This window comes from Hypoxylon fragiforme, assembly GCF_022984875.1.
Source record: "Hypoxylon fragiforme strain CBS 206.31 chromosome Unknown GGS25scaffold_5, whole genome shotgun sequence".
Lineage (NCBI taxonomy): Eukaryota > Fungi > Ascomycota > Sordariomycetes > Xylariales > Hypoxylaceae > Hypoxylon > Hypoxylon fragiforme.
Genome location: NW_026054760.1, coordinates 1,672,595 through 1,692,782, shown reverse-complemented (window position 1 = coordinate 1,692,782; position 20,188 = coordinate 1,672,595). Strand labels below are relative to the sequence as shown.

The window sequence follows — 20,188 nt, the reverse complement described above, 5'->3', positions numbered from 1 at the left end:
TGTTAAGAGGTGAGCATTAAAATTACTAATTAGTTAAAGCCACATTTCAAGCCACATGCACTGCTGCCAGATGACCCCTCTGCCAGTGACTGCCACACTTTAATTTTCCACTTTAATTTTCGCTACAAGATCACCTGCAATGATATCCATGCCACTGCCTGGATTCCATGGATGTAAAGTTGTGCCATCTAATTTCCAACATTGAACACTTGAACCTTTTAAGAATTTGAAGCTGTCGCTTTATCAGCCCTGCCAGCAAATGGATGTCACGGTCAATCACCCTATGCATGCAATGATCTACAGGGTCGCAAATCCTAAGGCTTCAACTAATACACCTAGTCCATCTATCGTCTTTGGATTGTATCCATGGATAGCTCTCTACTTCAAGACGACCTCGTCATTTCTCCTCTTCTTATTCTTCCTTTTTGAACATTTGCGCCCTTGATTATTGAAAGTAGCAAGTTTGACGTCATCCACCTATTATACATACATGTATGTTTTCCCAAAGTTGAATCGATATCCATGGATAATATGTAACTTCACCAACTCGAGTCCTATCTAACCTAACCTAGTCCTTTAGGGCTATTACTAGCTGCGTCTCGGGCGGTAACTATCAACCATACATGCCTATCTAGGGTAGTATGTAGGTCTCCAACTTGGCGCTACGGCTTTAGTGCTATTCGGATCTATCATATACTGGACTTATCTATTCACTACTATAGTACTACCAACTTACCAAGTCCCTGAAAGTGGGAAACGTTATGTATCTTCAAGCGAACATTATGTCCTCTTCTTCAGAAACATACATACATTATGTTGGAGCTTGCATACTGACCTTGGCTTTCACGCGGCCATCCGGGGTAGGTAGTATCGAGTGATTCGAGTCACTTCAAATGACGACATAATTATCAGTTTGCGACTCTATTAGGTACGACCATACTACCATACCACCACAGTCAAGACAATTATACCAGGCAACCCATTTTCGTTGATACCCAGAATGATACCTAGGAGGCGAGTGGGTGGGTGAGTAGGAGGTAGGTATACCCAAAAGTCTTTGAATGTTTGTCATATGATACAGCTCCTCGGGCAAAAGTGCCAACCCTCCTCTCGTATCTGCGTATTAAGTGCTACGCCAAACCAAGGAAGTATAGCCATCCTTCCCGCGACTGTCTCTTGAAATCTCTTATACATCCTTTTATACCTACCTGCTAGGTAGTAAATATCTACTAAGTATGCACTATATGTCTATATCTACTTACTTATGTAGCATTGCATCACATAAACCGGCTCTCCGTTCTGTGACGACCTGAGTCAATATTCGTCAACGCAACGTCGTTGCCGACATCACGAACTCGTATCAATGTTGGTTGAGCGGTACTCAAGATTCATGCAAGGTACGATGCATAGGTATGTATGTATTCGTCGATCCGGATGCGAGTCAAATCGACCAAGCTTCAGTATTGTCAAATCACAAGGAGTTTTACGAGCCTCACGAGCCCCAGAACGTCGCAATCAAAGAATTAGATGCAGTTGAATACCGGGCGTCTCGGCTGGTAAACATGTTGCAATGTCTTTCCAAGGCTATTATACTTAATAGCCATGGTATATATCTGGTATATATCTGGTATATATCTGGTATATATCTGGTATATATCTGGTATATATCTGGTATATATCTGGTATATATCTGGTATAGACCAGGTATAGACCAGGTATACATCATTGTCAGATGCTCATCAACCATACCTGAAATGGGTGTCCTGGATGTCTTAGAAAGCCGGCTTATGCTCTATCATGTTGGAGAGACCCCCACCCACCAATCCAAGCTCCAAATCAATTCGCACACCATCTTAGACGCGTGATGCTCTTTGCGGAAATCAGCTTGGTGATTATCCTCGTCTGAGCCTCCCACGCCTTAGCGTTTAGCTGGTTCCCTTACCAGATAGCACCTTTGCTCACGAGTTCAGTGTCAAAAAGTTCCAGAAAGTTACGTCCCCCGTTGCGTTTTCAGTTACGTTTCCTATTTGGCTCTTCCAAGCATGACCACCCTCTTCTCCTCTTCTCCAATTTGTCGACTCACAAGGCAAAGTGCCTTACACCGACCGGTGACTAACACCTCCATTGCACAGCACCTTCTGCTTACAGAGCCTAGTGTCAGTATATATTCTGTGACTTTACCTCTCACTCTGGTTTTGATTTATTTGTTTTTCTTTCGCCCCACCTCATCCTTCAAGAGCTTGTTACTTTTCCCTTTTCGGTGTGGTAGGCCGGCCTCGAGTTCTCTCATATCTACACGTGTAGGAACATTTATAACTGAGCCGGCCTGAACCCGACGACCTCTGTTGGGCTTTAGCTACGGAAGGACTCTCTACGCCATCTATTACAGGTCGCTAGTATATTATCTAGTAATGATCAAGTTTTGGAATTCAGTCGTTATCTTTAATCATTTTACTCCGCCATCGCATTAACCGATAACTACCTACGGTTATGCCTCTATTGCCACCAAACTTATCTGTGCATGGGCAGTTGGAACTGCCTTGCCCGCCGAGTCCTAGCCGGCTCCCTCCTTCATTGGAGGATGATATAAACTCAACAGATGACGATGAGTTTGATGCTCAGTCGTCTCATGAAAATCCCATGATGTATTTTCTCACACCACCAACTCCAAGCGAGGACGATCTTGAGTTCGAATTCGAGTTTGACGCCGGAATCGAGGATTCAAACCGGCCCCGAGAAATCATCCGGACTGTTTCCCCTTCCACTCTCGATGGCCTCAGAAAATACAAACCCAAGGACAGGTTAGCAGATTGCGCTATCTTGGATGACAACGAAGACGATGATGATGACGAGGAGGACTATATCCGCTTTCATCCTCACGGGCATACATCTCTACCATTTGGCTTCGAGAAGTTCTTCGACCAGACAAGGCCAGCTGCTACTGTCACATCTCAAACCACAGAGGCTCTACTCTCCCCTGCCTCCTTTCATGTTGGATCACCCAAGATGCGCCCAGCAAGGCGCTTCGCACCCCCACGGCACGTTCGCCGTGGAAGATCGCCCTCTCAATCGCTTCAACGACGCCACTCATGGCGTGAGCCTAGCCCGGATGTATATTCTATCGAGGAGGAACCAGAGAAGGAAACAATGAGCGAGTTGGGTTTCAGCACTGAAGATCTCACTGACGATCAGGAGGGAAAGACACGACCAATAGACATACCGGCTGCAAAGCCCAGGAAGAAGGTCCGGTTTATACTGCCGGTTAGGGATTGATACGCATTATTTTCATCTACGCAGTCCTGGGAAGGACAATCTAGCATTCTTGCATACAAACGGCGTTGAGGTTGATTGCATTTACTCTTTTCTTTCTCATATATAATTAGGAGTGTATGCCTACTGGGTACCTAGGTAGGTCAGTAGGTATGGAAAGGGTCGGAGCATATACGGCATAGGTCATTTCAAACTCTGGGCTTTGGATAATATTTCGGGATATAACATAGGTAGCAAAATTAATCTAACCACCTACTTACTTACTCACTTACCTATCTACATACTATTTTGTCATATCTAGATACTCGGTTTCAATATGTGATCAGACGTGAGAACCGGAATTTATTCATCTTGCTTACGCATGCTGCAACGCAAATCATCGTCGATCATAGAAGAGCGCACATATGCAGAGCGCCGTACGCGAGCCAATGCTGTGTTCGTTCATTTTTCGTCATTATCACATCTCGCTGACTTGCATCGCCATATGTAGGCAGGTTAGGTAGATAAGTAGGGGTCTGGATTTCGAAAGAAAGCCGGTTTCCTCTCTTGCCAGCATCTCACACACCCTCTTCTCAAAGGGCCACCCACCCCGGCTATTTAGCCCACAGCTCGCTTGCGCGCAGGTCGCGCATCAAACTGGACTCGGCCGTTCGGCACGCTCCTTTACCATTTCAAAAAAAAAATTGGTACGGGTAGAAGCTGTTCCGGATGAGGCATGGACTTGTCGGTAATAGGGCTAGGTTGGATGGGCATATATGAGTGTGTGAGATATTATAGCCGACCTACCTACATATGGTACATGTCTACATACATAAGTACGCATATTAGTCTGGTCAACTAGGCTAGGTTAGATTATTCTTGAGGCTGTGTGGATAGATAAGTAGGAGGTAGGTAGATGTTGATTACACATCCCCCATCTACCATCAACCATCAACCCAGCCCTACGATGTGCGCAGGGATGTGGTAAAAGTCACACGACGTTGGGTTGACGCATGCAAGTGTGCCGTAATAATACTAAATAGGTAGACTAAAACTAAGGACATACATAAGTACATGTTGAATTCCTTCCCAAGATTTTAAGGGACTTATCAGAGGAGGACTCGCTTCGCTTCATAAGTGGCTAATTGATCCCTTTTTTTTTCTTTTGTGGTGGTGGTGGTGTTGTGTGGTCTAGACCATATATATCTAACCTACAGTACTTACTTACCCTTACTATGCGAATGAACACCTACAGACGACTGGCGGTCAACCAATGGCCAATGACGTGAGAACAGTCGCTAACGAACGAGCAACCGAACGTGCTATGTCTGGGCGGGCGGACTTAGACGAGAGCTGAATGCTACCTAACCTAGAATATAACCCGGGTGTGTACTCATGTATGTATCTGCACGTCCATACATATACATATGTACTAAGTAGGATATCATGTAAGGCTAGAGACAGAGGCTGGCCGCTTCACTGTTTCCCTTCGCTGCTTGGCGGCAGCGCATCACACCATGCATGTGGGTTGCGTGAGATCGGTGGTTCCGCGTCGTCGGGTCGTGGGAGCGTTTACGTGAGCGTGAGCGCTATTGTACGCTCTCTTGCTTAGCCTATAAGATCACCGTTGGGGGGGAGACGCATATGTATTTGAAATACTAATACTAATACTCTTCCTTTTCCTTCTTCTTACGATATACAAACTGCATATGACCGGAGAGTTTTACCTGATATCAAATGGCCTAGGTTAGACTAGGCTGTCAGGCTCTTTTCTGTGTAAGAGCTAGGCAAGGCTACGATGCGTTAGATGCCTACGAGGTAATAATAGACTTATCCTATTGCTATTTTCCGGGCACATTCATATCCGTCGTAAACTGACATCCTCCCCCTCCAGGTGTAAGTTTTCGCCGCCAAAAAAAAATTTAAAAAAATAGGAGGGCTGTGGCCCGTATTTATTTTATTCTAACAACCAACCAACTAGCCGCTTCTTCTGGCGGATTGCCCAAAGAGGCTATACGCGCCTATATTGGTTGGTGCCCTCCTCAGCCCTACCTACCTATCCCAGTCCTCAAACATGCCCTTCTTGCTTCCCTTGCGTCGGCAGTGTAAGTATGATATGCACATCTAGGTAGCATCCATCTATATCCGCGCTTATTGCTTATCGACGCAGATGTTGACAAACAGATTTAATGGTACGTTACTCTGACACCTACCTGGATAGGTAAGTAGCTTAGCTGTATGGTTTGATAAAAACGCTGCGGGAACTACTTAATATTGGCCTCTCTGGATTGAAAAAGGGAGCTACGATATATGTGCTTCTATTCTTGTAGCATTTCACAGGATGATTGTCTGGGTATCACGTACATAGCTGGGGCTCAGTCCCTTTTTATCCATGTCTATGAAAAGGCTGGACCGTTTTCGATAACTTGTTCTTGGGAAGCTACCTATATATTGCAATGGCCCTTCCTGTGCCTCACGTAGAGAGAGGGATCGATGTAATACGTTCCGACTTCCTAACCACCTACTAGGTATCGACCTAGGTAGGTGTCTAAAGGACATGTGCTGCCTGCCTATCTGTTAGTCATAACAGCCCACTAGGTAGAACTTATCGGCCATCGTCCAACTTACTAGTATTTCCCACTCGCTACCTAAAGTACGGATATAAAAATGAATGGTAGGTACCCATCACAGGAATTCCCAAGCCACCTACACATGCCCTCTCAAAACTCCCAAACTCTCAAGGTCCCTAAGCCTCCGTGAATTCTTTTAGTGTTGATCAGATGATCCCCATTCAGGATATATTATTGATTATTTATTAACGGCACAGTGGCCGCCCAGCCACCCAATCCAACGTTGAGGCTGAAAAGAATGAATCCTGCACAAAGCTGACATGGAGTTAAGAGTAGGTAGGTACTTCCTAGGTACTTGATAGCCATGATGATACAACAAAAAAACAGTCGAAGGGGAAGTAAAGAGAATAATGTTGTGAAAAGTCGAGATATGGAACCCCAAGGAAATCAAGGGGGAGAGGACGTTGATAGGTAATTATCAAAGAACATAAAAAATAAAATAGAAGACCATCCAATATATCGAGCTGGTTTTTTCCAAGAGAAAGAAAGAAAGAGAAAAAAGTGATGCCCAGAGCCTAGAAACACTATTAGAATAGGTAGCACGTGATATTATATGTAAAAAGCAACGTTGTTGGTTAGTTGGTTAGTTGGTTGAACTCAAGTCGTGGGGGCCAGAGACTATGAACGCGTAAACAGTGAAAACTACCAACATGTCTTGCCCTGTCTCACGTGCCATTAAATCAACCTCACCTCTCCTCATCTCCTCTCTTCAACCGACGCAACATTCGTTCGTTCGTTCATTCTTCACCCCCTATCCCCATCCCCATCCCCATCATCACAACCTCCTCATAACTTAGCCTCCGGCCCCGACTCCGGCCCCGACCTCTCCAATATCCAATCGCCCACATCGCGATAAAACTCCTCCCTGCCCACCTCGCTATGCAGCTGGTGCGCCCACCCCTCGTACGGCTTAAACGTCGCATCCGGAAGTTTACACCCAAACGCATCCCACCACTTCTTGACCGGCTCAAACGCGGCCACCTTATCCGCCGTGCCATGCGCGACCAGCAGCGAGCGCACGCTCGGCCTCGGCCTCAACCTGCCCGCGCCTAGGTCCTCGGCGCGCGAAATCATGCCGGCAATACCCTCGAGGGTTCCCGTGTCGTGGAGTAAGGGGTCGGCGGCGATGTCCTTCTGCATGTCCGGGTCGCGGGTGAGGTGCTCGGCGGGGATGGGCTGGACGAGCTGGAAGTGGGGGACGACGCGGGCGGCGAGGCGGCCGCTGGCGACGGTGATGCGGCTGGGCTGGACGGAGGGGCCGAAGCCGAGGAAGGGGGCCTCGAGGATCCAGCCGCGGACCCGCGAGACCACGGCGTCGTGCGCGGGCGTGCTGGCGAGGGCTAAGGCTTCGCCGCCGCCCATCGAGTGGCCGAGCACAAACACCGGCACGTCGGAATTTTCGTTGGAATCTGATGATGATGGTGGCGGGAGGGCCTTGGTGCGGATGAAGGTGGCGATGTCGGATAGGATGGTGGCCGTGGGGCCGGAGCGGCCCCGGTCGGAGGGCTTGCGGACGCTCCTGCCCCAGCCGCGCTGGTCGAAGCCGAGCACGGCGATGCCGCGGCGCGCGAGGCTGGGGAACAGGTCATGGTACCGGTTCACGTGGTCACTGAAGCCGTGGACCATGACTAGCTTTGCCTTGGGAGGACCATCCGGCTAGGGGGGGGATTGTTAGTGAGCTGGTTATGTAGGTATATGTGTTTACTAATCTTGAAGGGAAGATATATATATACATATAAATATATATATATGTATATATATGTAAGGGATATATGTACTCACAAGCCAGGATTTGGTATAAAGGCTGACGTCGTCAACTTCAAAGGTCCCCTCGACGGTTTTGACTTCTCCCATCTTGAAATACTAGTTGGTAGGCAGCTGATGTAATAGACAAAGGGGTTACAGCTGTATTTTAGATTTTAGGTAGGTACCTATGTGGGTTAGATACTACTATGTAGGTAGGTTATGATGCAGGTGCCAGGTAGTTAGGTGTGGTATGTTGATGAAAGTATTGAGGTATGGATGTCTTATATGATGCACTACGTAATCGACACCTTCAATGTTTGTACCTAACCTAGGTTAATCAATACGTACCAATGAAAAAAGCGAAGGTTGGGGGGCTTTGAAATGAGTAGGTAAGATTTGGAAGTTGCAATTGATCATGGTATTCACATGTCAACACGTCTTTGTTTCTGTTTAGCTACTACGGTAGTAAATAGCGGGTAAGCCACAGCGCGGAATGGCCACTAATATTGTACTACTAGGTACTTGTAGTATGGTGGCATAGCTTCTTCGGCTCCGCAACCGATCGATATCTGGGGTCTTGAACATATATGTACCGGGTTACTAGTACACACACACAGTAAAGACGGTGAATACGAAAAGTTAATCAATACTTAACTACTGTACTTAGTACTACCCAGTACTTCTACTTATACCGACTGTCACAAATCACGGTTAGGTAAATATTATAAACGTAGAAAAACTAGGAAGGTATATTGAAGGTCCTTTTTATACGTAATGCCCGCCCATCGACATCTACTTACATATTACTTAAGGAACCCTGAACCCTACCTACCTACCCTGCCAAAACTCAATTGTTCATTTCGAAGCTTCGTCGTTCCCTTTTCCCCATTTCCCTTTCGTGCCTTCGTTCGTGAACTTGCTTGCCTTCCTGGCTTCGTGGCTTCGTTCCTTCCCGTAGTCACGTCTCGTAAAACGGGTTCCCCTTCACTTACCTACATATACTACCTACTACCTACATATGTAGGGTAGGTACATACACAGTAATAGTTACTAAGGTACATCGTGATAATAGGTGCCTACATATGTACATACATATGTACATATGTAGCACCTACTTTATGGTATCGAGTGGAGTTCTGGACCAAATTACTCTATAATACAATGTCCGTTGACCAACCCCAAGACGCCCTCTTTCCAGGTCAGGCCTATTTGTACATGACGTGTGTCCTCTAGAAAATGTGCCTATGCAACGTCAACCAATCCACCCTTTTGTTCCAGGGAAAAGGTTCCCCGTAGACGGAAAGAAACCGTATAAAAATTAGAGACAGAGAGAAGGAAATTTCGAAAATTAAACCTTCAAGGGCTTCATACCCTCTCTGGCCCTTTCACGTGCAAACGTGGTAGGAATAGTAAACGACGTGAACGATCATTGGTTGGATCTTTGCTTCGCGTTTTGCTCTTCAACATCCTCTTCATCCTCGTCTTCTTCTAATTCTTCCTCGATGATCTCGGATTCCTGAAGCTTTGGGTCCTGGGCCTTAGCCGGAATATCACCACCGCTCATCTGCCATTCCATCAGTCGAGTAAATTCACTGTGAGGGTTGGCACTGAGCTCTTCGTAGGATCCGACTTCTGCAACTATGCCCTTGTTGGAAAGAACGATGAGCTTGTCTGATCTCTTGATGGTGGAAAGTCGATGCGCGATCGAGATCGTGGTTCTTCTACGACCCTTCAATAGGGCCGCCAGAGCTAGGTTGACTGACGTCTCTGACTCAGCATCTAGAGCCGAGGTAGCTTCATCCAGAATGAGAATGTCGGGATCCTTAATAAGGGCACGGGCAATAGCAATACGCTGCTTTTGTCCACCTGACAGTTGCGCACCTCTGGGGCCAACCTGTGTCTCGAGACCCTGGGGGAAGTCGCTGAGAAATCCGCAGTTGGCCTTTTGTGCCGCCAGGACAATTTCCGATCGAGTAGCGTGGGGTTTGCCATAGGAAATGTTTTCGGCCACCGTACCCGAGAATAACACCGGCTCCTGAGACACCATACCGATACGGCGTCGCAAGGACTTTGCGTTCATCTGCGTAATATCCACTCCATCGATCTTGATAGTACCACTAGTAGGATTATAGAATCGCAGCAGCAAAGCCGACACCGTCGACTTGCCTCCACCCGAGGGACCAACAATACAGACGTTGCTGCCGGAGGGGATCTCAAAGTCGAGTCCGTTGAAGATGGTTACGGCAGGACGTGTGGGGTAGGCAAAGGTGACGTTCTCGAACTTGATAGGTCCTTGGGCTGATCTAACCTTGATACCCTTGGTCGAAGAAATGATGGCGTGTCGGTCCTGAAGTTCAAAGATACGGGTAGCCGCTCCCACCCCCTTCATAAGTTCCGAGTAGAAGTTGGCCACGCCGAACAAACCACCGCCAGCCCAGAATGCGTACATAACGAACATAGTAAGATCGCCTGTGGTCATCACGCTGTCCCTGACTAAACTTCCACCATACCAAAGCAATGCGATAATCGTCATATTGCCCATCCAAGAGGTTCCAGAGAAGTAGACGGCGTCGTAGATGGATTGCTTTTTGCCAAGATCAAAGACCTTCCTGACCTGATGGTTGTAACGACGGACTTCTTGGGCCTCGCCCACGAAAGCCTGGCTCGTTTTGACGTTGCCCAAGCGTTCTTCCGCGATCTTGGTCAGGGTTCCTAGATTTTGCTGCATCTTACGACTAAGTCTTCGAATGATCCTAGAATATATGAACGAAGCGCTGCCGATGAATGGACCAGCGACCAGGATAACGGCCGTGAGACTAGGGCTAATCCATGCCATCAGGGCGAGACCCGAGACGCTATTTACGATAGATCTCAGCCCATCAGAGAGATTCTGCGTAATGCTCTTGCCCACGATGATGGTGTCTGTTCCGAGACGAGATATGAGATCACCGACCCTGTTGGCGTCGAAGAATTCGGCATCTTGTCCATAAGTCTTTCGGAAGAGCTGCGATCGCAGGCGCGTGACAACTCTCTCACCGATGATGCGCAGAAGAACGATACGGCCAAAGTTGGCACATGCACCAAGAGTAAGAGCTAAACCGAAGGCACCGAAGAACTGATACAAAGACAGACCAAGTATTTCCGTCTCTTCTATGGGTTTCGACGTGGCTAGATTCATAACCTTGCCAACCACGAGGGGAAGTGAGACGAAGAGGGAGGAGGATACGAGGAGCAAGATGACGGCAATCGTGAGATTTCTGGACTCTGGCTTCGCGATCTTAACGAGGCGCCATACTTCGCTTAACGAGGCTAAGGATTTCTTGCTTTCTTTACCGTCGTGAGAGAGGCGAGCGCGCAAGTTAACCTGGGCCGCCTGAGATGCCTTTTCACTTCTAACAAAACCCTCAATGGCTTGTGCTTCTTCCTTTGCGGCTATAGCCTTCTCCGAGGAGGAGACATCGGCGCCCTGCTTCTGAGCGGCTGGGTTTGTCACATGCTGATTCTCTCGACTAGACACTTTGGTGGCAGAGAAGTGTCTTAGCACGCTAATTGGTGAGGTTGATAGCGGTAGTCGTGCCGAATTAGTAACGCCGAGAGGTCTCGGAGAAAGGCCTGGTAAGGGTTGCGATCGGACGAGGTGGGTAGAAGAAGCACGATTTGTGCTTAAAGAAATCGGAGAGGTGCGGAAAGGTGACGGGGAAGCGAGTTTCGGGGCAATTGATCGTTTCGAGAGAGTAGAAAGCTCGTTGCGAGGCAGTACGGTATGCTGGTGCGAGAGCTTTGCGATGCCGGCGCCGCGCAGGGAAAAGCTTCCCATGGCGCGGCCCAACGCTGCCGATGGCATCTTGAGGGGTTTAAAATCGTCGCGTCGTCATGGATCAGTGTTCAGCTGCTCTTGCGCACGATCTTCGAATCGAAGCGAAGCTAACTGGGGCTTCACTTTGCCTCGCGCGCTGCAGATTTTTGGTTGCCGAGCTTACTGTGTGAAGAGAATATGAAGGAAGAAAAAAAAAAGTGTAGGAATGCCGTCATCCACTAAATTCAACCCAAACTTGGCCTGGGGGGCTTGTTACGCAGGCTGCGGGCGCTGCGTAGGTAGGGATACCTCCCTACAATTTAGTGCTTAGCCGTCTAGACTTAGCTTGGAGTCAGGTTAATCGGCACAACTCCGGCTTCTTCATACACCCCCCTGCTAGATGATGTAAGTTCAGTGGCGTGTAAGTGAGATTGATGGTGTCGATAAGGTTGTGGTGTTGCTGTTGTCGACTTCTCTTGCGAAGAATAGAACTTGCCGGAAAGACAGACAGAGAATTAAGTATAGATAGACTGAAGATTAGATTGATTATCACTCAGGAGCTTGGTTGGGAAAGGAGAGATTGAACGATATGCAGTATGTGCCCAGTCTTCAAAATAGAAAAGAAAGGAAAAAAGAAAGCACACAAGAATAGAACTATGTGCCTTTAATTGTTTGTTTTTGTTTGCAAATCCAGACAGTACAGAAATAAATAAATAAACAAATAAATAAATAAATAAATAAGCAGACTGTTCCCAGGGTCTAGTTCCGGTTCCGGTTCAGTTATGAGGTTTCGGCACCTGCATGGATCGGTGAAGCACACGACTCAGTTACCCTCGGACCAGCCCCGGAGGTCCGGGATGTGGTGACACGCGGTATCAGACGGGCCCGGTACATAATCACAAAGCCGGCAAATCACCTATGGTATGAGAAGCCCCTTTGATAGTTTTGTCATATCACCGCCGAAACACTAAGAGCACTTCTACACAACTTTTGATCAATAGATATAACTATGTATAACCTAAAAATCATAGGCGAGGAAACTTTACGATTTTTCACTGAAGCCATCGATATGTAGGAAGCATAAAGGAGACGGAAGACGCCTCGTGGGCACAACCAATACAATTATAAGGCAGTAAACCATTGATATAACCTCCCAAGACCAAATTAGAGCCATTACTGTACATCGCCTAACCTTAGTTCTCATTATCCATTCCATTATAAAAGGAGTAGTTGCATCTAATAGAATGATGCCATCTACGAGCCACTGCTGTCTCGGCGAAGCATTTCCGCTACATCTGCATCGATCCCGTCATCCTCCCCGAGATCAGGGAAGTCATTGCCCTCATCCAGTTTACGTTTCTTAGATCCGTTGACGGTAGTTGACACTGACTTGTACTGCGCACCAAGATCATGATGTGTTCCCGAATCTTGTGTACTGGGTCGGTGGCTGGCGATTTCCACGGTCGTGTTGGACGACTGTTGCTCAAACTCGTCTGGGGAGCTCGATCGCTCAGGATCGTCTGATTGCATTGCGGGTGGAGTAAGGGCCTCAACCTCGGGTCTGTCAGGTTCCGGAATTGGCTGATCATTTGGGATGTTGCTGGATAGATATGGCTCGTCATCCGGAAGCCCTGCCATAATAGCTCGTTCCACTTCTGTCTTCTTTTCTTCTACCTCCATTCGTCGTCCGACACAAGTCTCTAACTGATCCTCTTCTGCGATGAGGGCGTTTCGGTTTGTATCGAGAACTTTCTGTAGCGCTGCAACAAGCTCTCGGCGAGCTTTCACGCATTGTTCCACCGCACCCTCAGCCTGAGCCAGGTTTTTCAACAGCCCACTCAGGCGAGCAGCATACACCGGGGCCGAAGGCGCAGTGCTACCGGGTCCTAATAATTTGGCATACTCCTGGTTGGCAGAGTTGACAGCGGTTTTCATGCCCAGTTGTAGTTTTGTGACGTTTTGCTGGGGGGTGGTAAGTGGTGCGAGCTCTGCTGGAATGGACACAGCAGATCCGAATATCGAGCCACCAAGCCCGGTTTTGGCGCTGCCGCGAGTTTCATTGATTTCTGACCGGATTAGCTTATCGATGTACCTAGTATGTAGAATACTAAGGATTATATATATATATATATATATATATATACATGGTTGCTTACCTTGTATACGGACTTCTATCGCTTCCAGTATTGGTTGCTCGAAGACTTCTCGGTCTCTCCAAACGTCTACTACTCGTTGGATCCTCTGTTGTATGTCTGTTGAAGCACCTTTGTAGGCGGTGGCCACGGCTTCTGCAATAATCGGCGAAAATGCAACAACGAAGTCCTCCCTATGACGCGCCTTAGTTTGTTGAGCCACTTCTATATAACTAGTTAGCTTTATACGCAGACATGGCATGGAAATACTTCACGCAAGAGAAAATTTCAAAACTACCATAACTGGGGACTTACCATTGGCGAGGTATAAAAGACTAAGACGTCTTGGACTTGATGAGTCCTTCAGACGCTGTAGCCACAGCTGTACAGTTCGGTCTGCATGACGCCTGATGCACAGCAAACACGTTAGTAACAATCAACGAAAAGGCAGTGGAAAGGCAAATGCCATATTTTAGTTTACCTACCTATGAAACATGATCCATTGAGATACAGACACAATGCTATCCGAAGCCTCAGAGAGGGCAGATAGCTTGGCCAATACAGCATCATCGGTGTACGACATGGTTGAAGTGCGAAAGGAACTTCAGTAGAAGCAATTTTGGCTGAGGTGGGCTGGATGATGGGCTGGATGGTGAGTTGGATGGTGGACTACCTAAGTAGATAGATAGATAGATAGAGGTTGCAGCCTTGTAAGTAGAGGGCAATTTACTTGATGATATAATCTTCTACAGTCTAGGAACCCGGATTCATCATAAGCTGGGCAAAAGATGAATAAGTGAGCTTTGCTCAAGGCAATCCTATGTACCAGTGAAAGTTGCGAATATCATCAATTGGAAAATGTGGCCCAGGTCAAGTGAAGTGCAGTGCAGTGCAAATAGAAAGGAATGACAAATTGCAAAAGCTTTCTGTCCCTAAGAGATTTGCTTCTACGGGTCAGGTTAGTTCAGTGGTTCCAAAGTTGTGCTTGTGAAGGTCAATAAAAGAAAGGTACGATAAATATCTAAAAAGAGACAGAGACGTGGGCTGGTGAATAGCTCGGAATGAAGAGTTGGAAGGTTGAATTGCGATTAGGATATCATTGGAGCACGTGATAATGCATGCTAGCCTACTCGTAAGGTTTCAAGGTTATTAGGTCAGGTACTTACAGAGGACAACTTATTACTAGGTAGGCATAGGCTAGGGAAGAGCTTCCCTGATGCACAGTGCAACTCTGCTAATTCTTTACACTTTACATGGATCCATACTAGGTACCTAGTACATATGTACATGCATAATTGATTGTACATATGTACAAGTAGCCAGAAGCTTAGGCCTGCTCTGCTTGCGACAGCCCTGGAGATATCTCAAACAAAACGACGCCTTTAATAAAATAAATTCTAAGCACGCTCATTGACAACCAGGCGTCGCTTTGTAACAATAACAACAACAATTTATTCAACTAACAACCCTCGAACTCTATTACCATCGTCAACATGGCTGACAGATTCCCTTCCTTGGACGACTTCGACTCAGGTGGTAAGTAGACATTATCCTCCAAATGTGGTCTCTTCGCTTGTCTTATACTTTAGTACATAATTCTATGTAATGCACGCTGACTTTTTATCCCCCTTTATTCAGCTCAGACCGATGTCCAGGATGTCGGTTCACCATCAGCCGATGATTTCCTCGCCCGCGAACGTGCACTCCTCGGAGACGACGCGACACAGTTCACCACTGGCACCGAGTCTGCTGCCCTCGCCGATCCCTCGTCCGACGATCTATTAGGCGGAGGAGGCGAGAATGTCCAGTTCGAGAGCCAATTTCCCGATATCAATACTTCGAATGAGGTTTGTGGATGTCCCCAGATCACTTTTTCTAGCAACACCTTCCTAATCTTCCTTGGGTAACAGCAAGTCGCACCTGGAGGCGCTATCACTGGTGGTCCGTCAGTCAGCTTCAACTCGGGTTACGCTGCGCACGTCGCGGACGAAGAAGAGCCCGAGATCATTAAGGAATGGCGCGAGAAGCGAGACGCTGCCAACGCGAAACGAGCCGAACAATTCGCCGTTCAGAAGGCCGAGACGATCAAGGACGCACAGCAGAACATCGATGACTTTTACGAGAATTACAACACTAAGAAGGAGAAGATGATCACGCAGACCCGAAAGGAGGCAGAGCAGTTCCTAGCAAGCCGAGATGACACCACCTCAGGCGGCACAAGCTGGGAGCGTATCTCCAAATTGGTCGACGTCAGCGGCAAAGGCCAGAAGGGTGGTGCCAATGGTTCAGGTAAAGAGCGTTTCCGTGAACTGTTGGTGAGCCTGCGCAAGGATGAGAAGGCACCTGGAGCCGAGGGTTACTGAGCATTCTTAAAATACCTGATACCAACGGTGTTCTTGCCGATCAACTAATGGAATAGCCATGTCGACTTAGGAGTTTTGGCCGGCCGATAGCAGCTTAGGCATAGGCAAAGGCATACCACTCTCAACTTTCATGTTGGACTGTACTTAGATAAAACCCGTGTTGCGGATAACAAGCAGGCATGGGGGGCTTTCTATGCCTGGGGCGTAATGGACTGATTTTTATCTATCTAACAGTTTCACCATTTGACTACGAACCTCCTATACGATTCCAGGTGGTGTTGATGATATTCATAATGCCATTGTGATTTGACTACCTAGGTAGGTAGAAAGATGGTAGGAATGCATTTGTGCGAAAGACTGTCTATTTCTCGACTTAGCAAGACACCCGCCGTTATCTTCGACTCTCCGACCTCTCCCATACTGCGTGCCGCGACCTATGTCATGTCATATTCGCAAATTTAGTTCTTGCCGAACCAGGTGTTGTAGCCAGCAATCTTACGACCCATCATGTACATGCAGGCTGTATATACAAGTTAGTTGTTTGCCACAGAGAATTATATGCGAGTGACGAACAGATACCAGTAACCCCATATAGGATGTAGTAGGGAATCAATAGCTTGGGGCTTCGTGTGTTCTGCGTCATATGTGGTCAATCGAGAGTCGCTCTAACGAAGAGATCATAATTCGATTTGGGAACATACGATATTCCAAACACGAGTGTGTTGCTTGTACGCTTGCTGGTAGAATTTCTGTTGACCAGGCACTCGGTTGGGGGCGTCGACCATACTGGGTGTCGCCTAGTTAGCATTCATCGATGAGCTCAAGGTAGATTTCGACATAGCGCATGAGCGACACAGAAGTTTCAACCCAAGTATAGGTGTCTTAGGGGGGACGGGCATCTGAAATCGAAACTCACCCCATTTTGACAGTTATTTGAGGATTATCTAGGGTAAATGGCAATATACAATTGTGGTTATGCAGAAGTTGATGTTGAAGGCTTGATTGAAGCGATTCAAGATTCGAACATCGAATGATTGGGTACTCAGAATGGGTATCGCTCGGTTATGGTGACTAAGCGTGGAAATCTCGGCTAAACTTTGCGCTAGTACTGCACTGCTACATACATCCTCATACAGAGTAGTTACATAACCTAGATAGTTGCATAGTACATAGCAGATATATTTTTATCTTCATATCTTCATATCTTCAATTTTTTGCTCGTGAGTTTGTTGAAAATATTCACAACCTTGGAGCCCAGATTTCGCTGTTCGACCCCTTCACTCCCACTCAACTTTCGCCAGTCCTACCAGGGCTGCGTCACGCTGTTAGGCTGAGATTTGTAACATGTAATCGTGCCGCAGTAATGCGATTGGCGAACACTATACTTCGAGATGTGAAGCCAAAACTCTTTAACCTCTATCCTCGATGTAGTCCACCACTTTGGCTCTCTCCACCATGCCTACGACGTACTCTATTACCTAGCAAGAATGCTACCCGGCGCTATGCCTCGGCCTTGTCGTTGAAGAAATCCGAGGACCCCCTCGATTTACTCTTATCGGGGTTATATAACGATTCTCCAGGGGCCCAAAAAGTCCCTGCGCAGCAGCCACAGTCAGGCGCTTCGCTTATACAAGACGCAAAGTTGTTCGCCAAATGGAAGCTACTACTAACTAACCCCTACCGCCTATCCGTCGAATCCGACTTCTTTCGACGGGGACCCGCTAAGGAATGGCATAGCCAGCTGCTGGTGGACGAATTCGAAAATCGAGGTGATCTCGCCTTATGGAGTTGTCTCTTAGATTACCAAAAGAGAACCAATGGGGATGTTGGGGTTCATAACGTCTGGAGGGGCCTCTGGGGGCGCAAGTTCTTATATGATGTCCAGAATCCCCTTGCGGCGGTCTTTTGGCAAACAATTCTAGAGGCCGCTGTAAGATCGAACGACGAAAAGTTCTTACCGAGTGTCTGGATCTACAGCGAGTGGATGTATGACGTACATCAGGTTAAGTGGCCACGCCTTTATTTAACAATGCTGTCGCATTTTTTACGGACTCATCAACATCACCAGGCCTTGAAGTGGCATTTGCGGCTAGTTTACAACTTCTATCCCGGCGCAGAGGAGTTTGCGAGTCTGATGAAGGAGTTTGCGCCTGACCGGAAATTATATGAACATTTCACTCTCGAATCTCTCTATATCACAAGTCCGGACCACAAACTGTATGATATTCTCATCCCATATCTGTACGAAATGGGCGAATCCCAGTTAGCAACAAAATGGCGTCGAATATGTACTCGACACGATGATTTACCTCAGGCGCATGTCCCTGCTCGACCTTTTCTCAGGTTTTTCCAGGGTTACTTTCCACATCAACGACTGTTCCCCGGAGAATCCGCTGCCGTTAGCGATTCTGAGTCCGAGTCCGCGGAAAATCCCGAGCAGGTTGAATTATCCCGAGAATTTGTCAATCGTGTACACGGCGGGACTTTTGGTATTAGTGTCAAGAACTACAACGACGGCCTGGGGGCCAAATGGCTTGCCAGTTCTTGGATAGGCTTAGACATAGCGATATCAACCATCTCGGCTTTGGGTATCCAACAAATTGGGCCGCTTTCATTACAATCGATCGCTTTGAGAGAAGGCACATCGGAGGGGGTGTTGAGACGCATCAAGCAACTACGAGAACATGGTATTTCGGTCGTCGATTCAAATTATTATCGACTGGTGCTTTATTTGGCCAAGATCAGAGACGACCAACTACTCCTCGATCTATTGAAAAGCGATCTCCACCCAGTGGTATTCGACGATGTGCAACTACTAAGACGCCTCGCCTTTTCTACAGCTAAATCAGAGGAGTGGCGGACGCATCGACTTATGTTAGCTACGAGCCTAATCGTAATGGAGAGGTCCGCACGGGAAGTAGCCAACACTGTTGCCCGTGTTTACATTTTAGAGAAAAAGCAAAAGGGGCTTTTGAAAGTCCTGACTGATATGAAGAATATGAAACTCCCCATTAACTTGGATTTGACGAATATGCTTTTCGACGATTTTGTCAACGAAGCTAAGTCTACATATCTTCCGTCGAGTACTCTCCAGTTTTATCTACCTGTTTATCGGCAGCTGGTATCTATGGAGGTTCCCGTTCCAATCCGTTGTTGGAGGAAGGCCGTATTCTCTCTTACTCGGCAGAGCAGACTCGACAGCCTAGAAGAACTTTGCATCGAATTGGTCGATTTATTTACCTCCTCACACTCTTCTCGTCCAGGCTTTGTGCCCGTACACCCTGAAGATATACCAGATCCCATACAGAAGCCGCTTTCAGGCGTGGAGAACCTCCTGGGTGTATACATCCCATTAGACCTACCAACTGAAACACCGCAGCATCCATTGCGACGGATATTCGATACCAAGCTCTTAGGGACCATGGTACGCTATTCTTTCAATTCCACCGTGAATAGGAAAAGTAAACAGCCCATCGGCATGCTAGCTCGCCAGCGGCAATCCAGTGAATACTCCGGTGCTCGGTGTGTCAGGCTGATGCGGATACTCCACAACCGGGGCATGTTCATAGACAAGAATCACCTGGCCACTTGGGTTAAGCTACGCCTCACTATATTATACGGTCCTGGGGTGCCGTCGAACAGGACTTTGCAGATTGTCAGAGGGAAAAACAACATGACGTTGACAGAGATGAAGTCCATCATCGACGAAGCGTGGGGGGAAGAACTTCTTCCCCCAATCGAGGAGTTGTGGGCGGAGATAGAAAAACGTAGCCGGAGAATAATGCAGTATAACCCGGGGTACTTGCAGGACGTAGGGCAGACGACGCCTCAGCTTCGCGTCGTCTTATGAGCAGCGCTTCGCCGTGTATACTACTGTACATTTGTTGCATATACTACAACATACATAGCATTGAGATACCCGGGGGTTTTCGGTGGAAAAAACTATAGAGAGATGGGGAAAAGGGCATCATCTTCCCGGCAATATATGGAATTAAAATTTAAGTAAACCTGTGCTCTGCTTGCTGTGTTTGTTATGTTTTTTTTGATACATGGACCTTTTGTTTGATGTCCCTTTGCCCATTCCCCCTTCCCCTTCGCTTGTGCCCAACCCGAGTCGTCGTTTTAACATCTAAGTAGTACGAATGGCTCGATGGACATGACCCGAATCCATTTCGTACAATAATACCTTTATTTCTTACATAACCTTTAGCTTTCAAAGCGTGTGGTTTTGAATCGCGCCATAAACTCCTTTTTTCTTCTTTTAACCGTCCA

The 20,188-nt window shown here is 47.3% G+C and overlaps 8 protein-coding genes across 8 annotated transcripts; 4 read left to right on the top strand and 4 right to left on the bottom strand.

Moving 5' to 3' along the window:
• Window positions 1–1,242: 1,242 nt before the first annotated feature.
• Window positions 1,243–2,249, top strand: GGS25DRAFT_279978 (uncharacterized protein). Its single transcript, XM_049257455.1, has 2 exons — window positions 1,243–1,989; window positions 2,133–2,249. Exon 1 carries the CDS (start codon window positions 1,413–1,415, stop codon window positions 1,863–1,865), a length of 453 nt encoding a protein of 150 aa, XP_049116653.1. The 5' UTR covers window positions 1,243–1,412; the 3' UTR covers window positions 1,866–1,989; window positions 2,133–2,249.
• GGS25DRAFT_279979 (uncharacterized protein) lies at window positions 2,250–3,549 on the top strand. The gene has a single exon (XM_049257456.1). It carries the CDS (start codon window positions 2,491–2,493, stop codon window positions 3,271–3,273), a length of 783 nt encoding a protein of 260 aa, XP_049116652.1. The 5' UTR covers window positions 2,250–2,490; the 3' UTR covers window positions 3,274–3,549.
• Window positions 3,550–6,452: 2,903 nt separating this feature from the next.
• Window positions 6,453–8,074, bottom strand: GGS25DRAFT_490564 (alpha/beta-hydrolase). Its single transcript, XM_049261012.1, has one exon. It carries the CDS (start codon window positions 7,503–7,505, stop codon window positions 6,666–6,668), a length of 840 nt encoding a protein of 279 aa, XP_049116651.1. The 5' UTR covers window positions 7,506–8,074; the 3' UTR covers window positions 6,453–6,665.
• Window positions 8,075–8,356: 282 nt separating this feature from the next.
• GGS25DRAFT_490562 (uncharacterized protein) lies at window positions 8,357–11,704 on the bottom strand. Its single transcript, XM_049261011.1, has one exon. The coding sequence runs from the start codon at window positions 11,467–11,469 to the stop codon at window positions 9,052–9,054; it is 2,418 nt and encodes an 805-aa protein (XP_049116650.1). The 5' UTR covers window positions 11,470–11,704; the 3' UTR covers window positions 8,357–9,051.
• Window positions 11,705–12,409: 705 nt separating this feature from the next.
• On the bottom strand, window positions 12,410–14,608 carry GGS25DRAFT_490561 (DUF618-domain-containing protein). The gene is made up of 4 exons (XM_049261010.1): window positions 14,039–14,608; window positions 13,869–13,960; window positions 13,578–13,778; window positions 12,410–13,487 (listed from the first exon to the last, which is right to left on the bottom strand). The coding sequence occupies exons 1-4, from the start codon at window positions 14,134–14,136 to the stop codon at window positions 12,676–12,678; spliced, it is 1,203 nt and encodes a 400-aa protein (XP_049116649.1). The 5' UTR covers window positions 14,137–14,608; the 3' UTR covers window positions 12,410–12,675.
• Window positions 14,609–14,953: 345 nt separating this feature from the next.
• GGS25DRAFT_279824 (clathrin light chain) lies at window positions 14,954–16,238 on the top strand. The gene is made up of 3 exons (XM_049257454.1): window positions 14,954–15,089; window positions 15,192–15,400; window positions 15,464–16,238. Exons 1-3 carry the CDS (start codon window positions 15,047–15,049, stop codon window positions 15,914–15,916), a joined length of 705 nt encoding a protein of 234 aa, XP_049116648.1. The 5' UTR covers window positions 14,954–15,046; the 3' UTR covers window positions 15,917–16,238.
• GGS25DRAFT_490558 (uncharacterized protein) lies at window positions 16,171–16,930 on the bottom strand. Its single transcript, XM_049261009.1, has 4 exons — window positions 16,833–16,930; window positions 16,618–16,702; window positions 16,490–16,550; window positions 16,171–16,436 (listed from the first exon to the last, which is right to left on the bottom strand). Exons 1-4 carry the CDS (start codon window positions 16,835–16,837, stop codon window positions 16,375–16,377), a joined length of 213 nt encoding a protein of 70 aa, XP_049116647.1. The 5' UTR covers window positions 16,838–16,930; the 3' UTR covers window positions 16,171–16,374.
• Window positions 16,931–17,136: 206 nt separating this feature from the next.
• Window positions 17,137–20,082, top strand: GGS25DRAFT_279771 (uncharacterized protein). Its single transcript, XM_049257453.1, has one exon. It carries the CDS (start codon window positions 17,280–17,282, stop codon window positions 19,764–19,766), a length of 2,487 nt encoding a protein of 828 aa, XP_049116646.1. The 5' UTR covers window positions 17,137–17,279; the 3' UTR covers window positions 19,767–20,082.
• Window positions 20,083–20,188: the final 106 nt, after the last annotated feature.

Coding starts and splice junctions, on each gene's coding strand:
- GGS25DRAFT_490564 (XM_049261012.1), bottom strand. CDS start 7,505: ATGGTCCACGGCTTCAGTGACCACGTGAACCGGTACCATGACCTGTTC.
- GGS25DRAFT_279824 (XM_049257454.1), top strand. CDS start 15,047: ATGGCTGACAGATTCCCTTCCTTGGACGACTTCGACTCAGGTG. Junction 15,090..15,191: donor GGACGACTTCGACTCAGGTG/GTAAGTAGACAT, acceptor CCCTTTATTCAG/CTCAGACCGATGTCCAGGAT. Junction 15,401..15,463: donor ATATCAATACTTCGAATGAG/GTTTGTGGATGT, acceptor CTTGGGTAACAG/CAAGTCGCACCTGGAGGCGC.
- GGS25DRAFT_490558 (XM_049261009.1), bottom strand. Junction 16,551..16,617: donor ACACTCGTGTTTGGAATATC/GTATGTTCCCAA, acceptor CATATGACGCAG/AACACACGAAGCCCCAAGCT. Junction 16,437..16,489: donor ATATGGGGTTACTGGTATCT/GTTCGTCACTCG, acceptor TTGTATATACAG/CCTGCATGTACATGATGGGT.
- GGS25DRAFT_279979 (XM_049257456.1), top strand. CDS start 2,491: ATGCCTCTATTGCCACCAAACTTATCTGTGCATGGGCAGTTGGAACTG.
- GGS25DRAFT_490561 (XM_049261010.1), bottom strand. CDS start 14,136: ATGTCGTACACCGATGATGCTGTATTGGCCAAGCTATCTGCCCTCTCT. Junction 13,961..14,038: donor CAATGGATCATGTTTCATAG/GTAGGTAAACTA, acceptor GCTGTGCATCAG/GCGTCATGCAGACCGAACTG. Junction 13,488..13,577: donor GATAGAAGTCCGTATACAAG/GTAAGCAACCAT, acceptor TAATCCGGTCAG/AAATCAATGAAACTCGCGGC.
- GGS25DRAFT_279978 (XM_049257455.1), top strand. CDS start 1,413: ATGTATGTATTCGTCGATCCGGATGCGAGTCAAATCGACCAAGCTTCA.
- GGS25DRAFT_490562 (XM_049261011.1), bottom strand. CDS start 11,469: ATGCCATCGGCAGCGTTGGGCCGCGCCATGGGAAGCTTTTCCCTGCGC.
- GGS25DRAFT_279771 (XM_049257453.1), top strand. CDS start 17,280: ATGCGATTGGCGAACACTATACTTCGAGATGTGAAGCCAAAACTCTTT.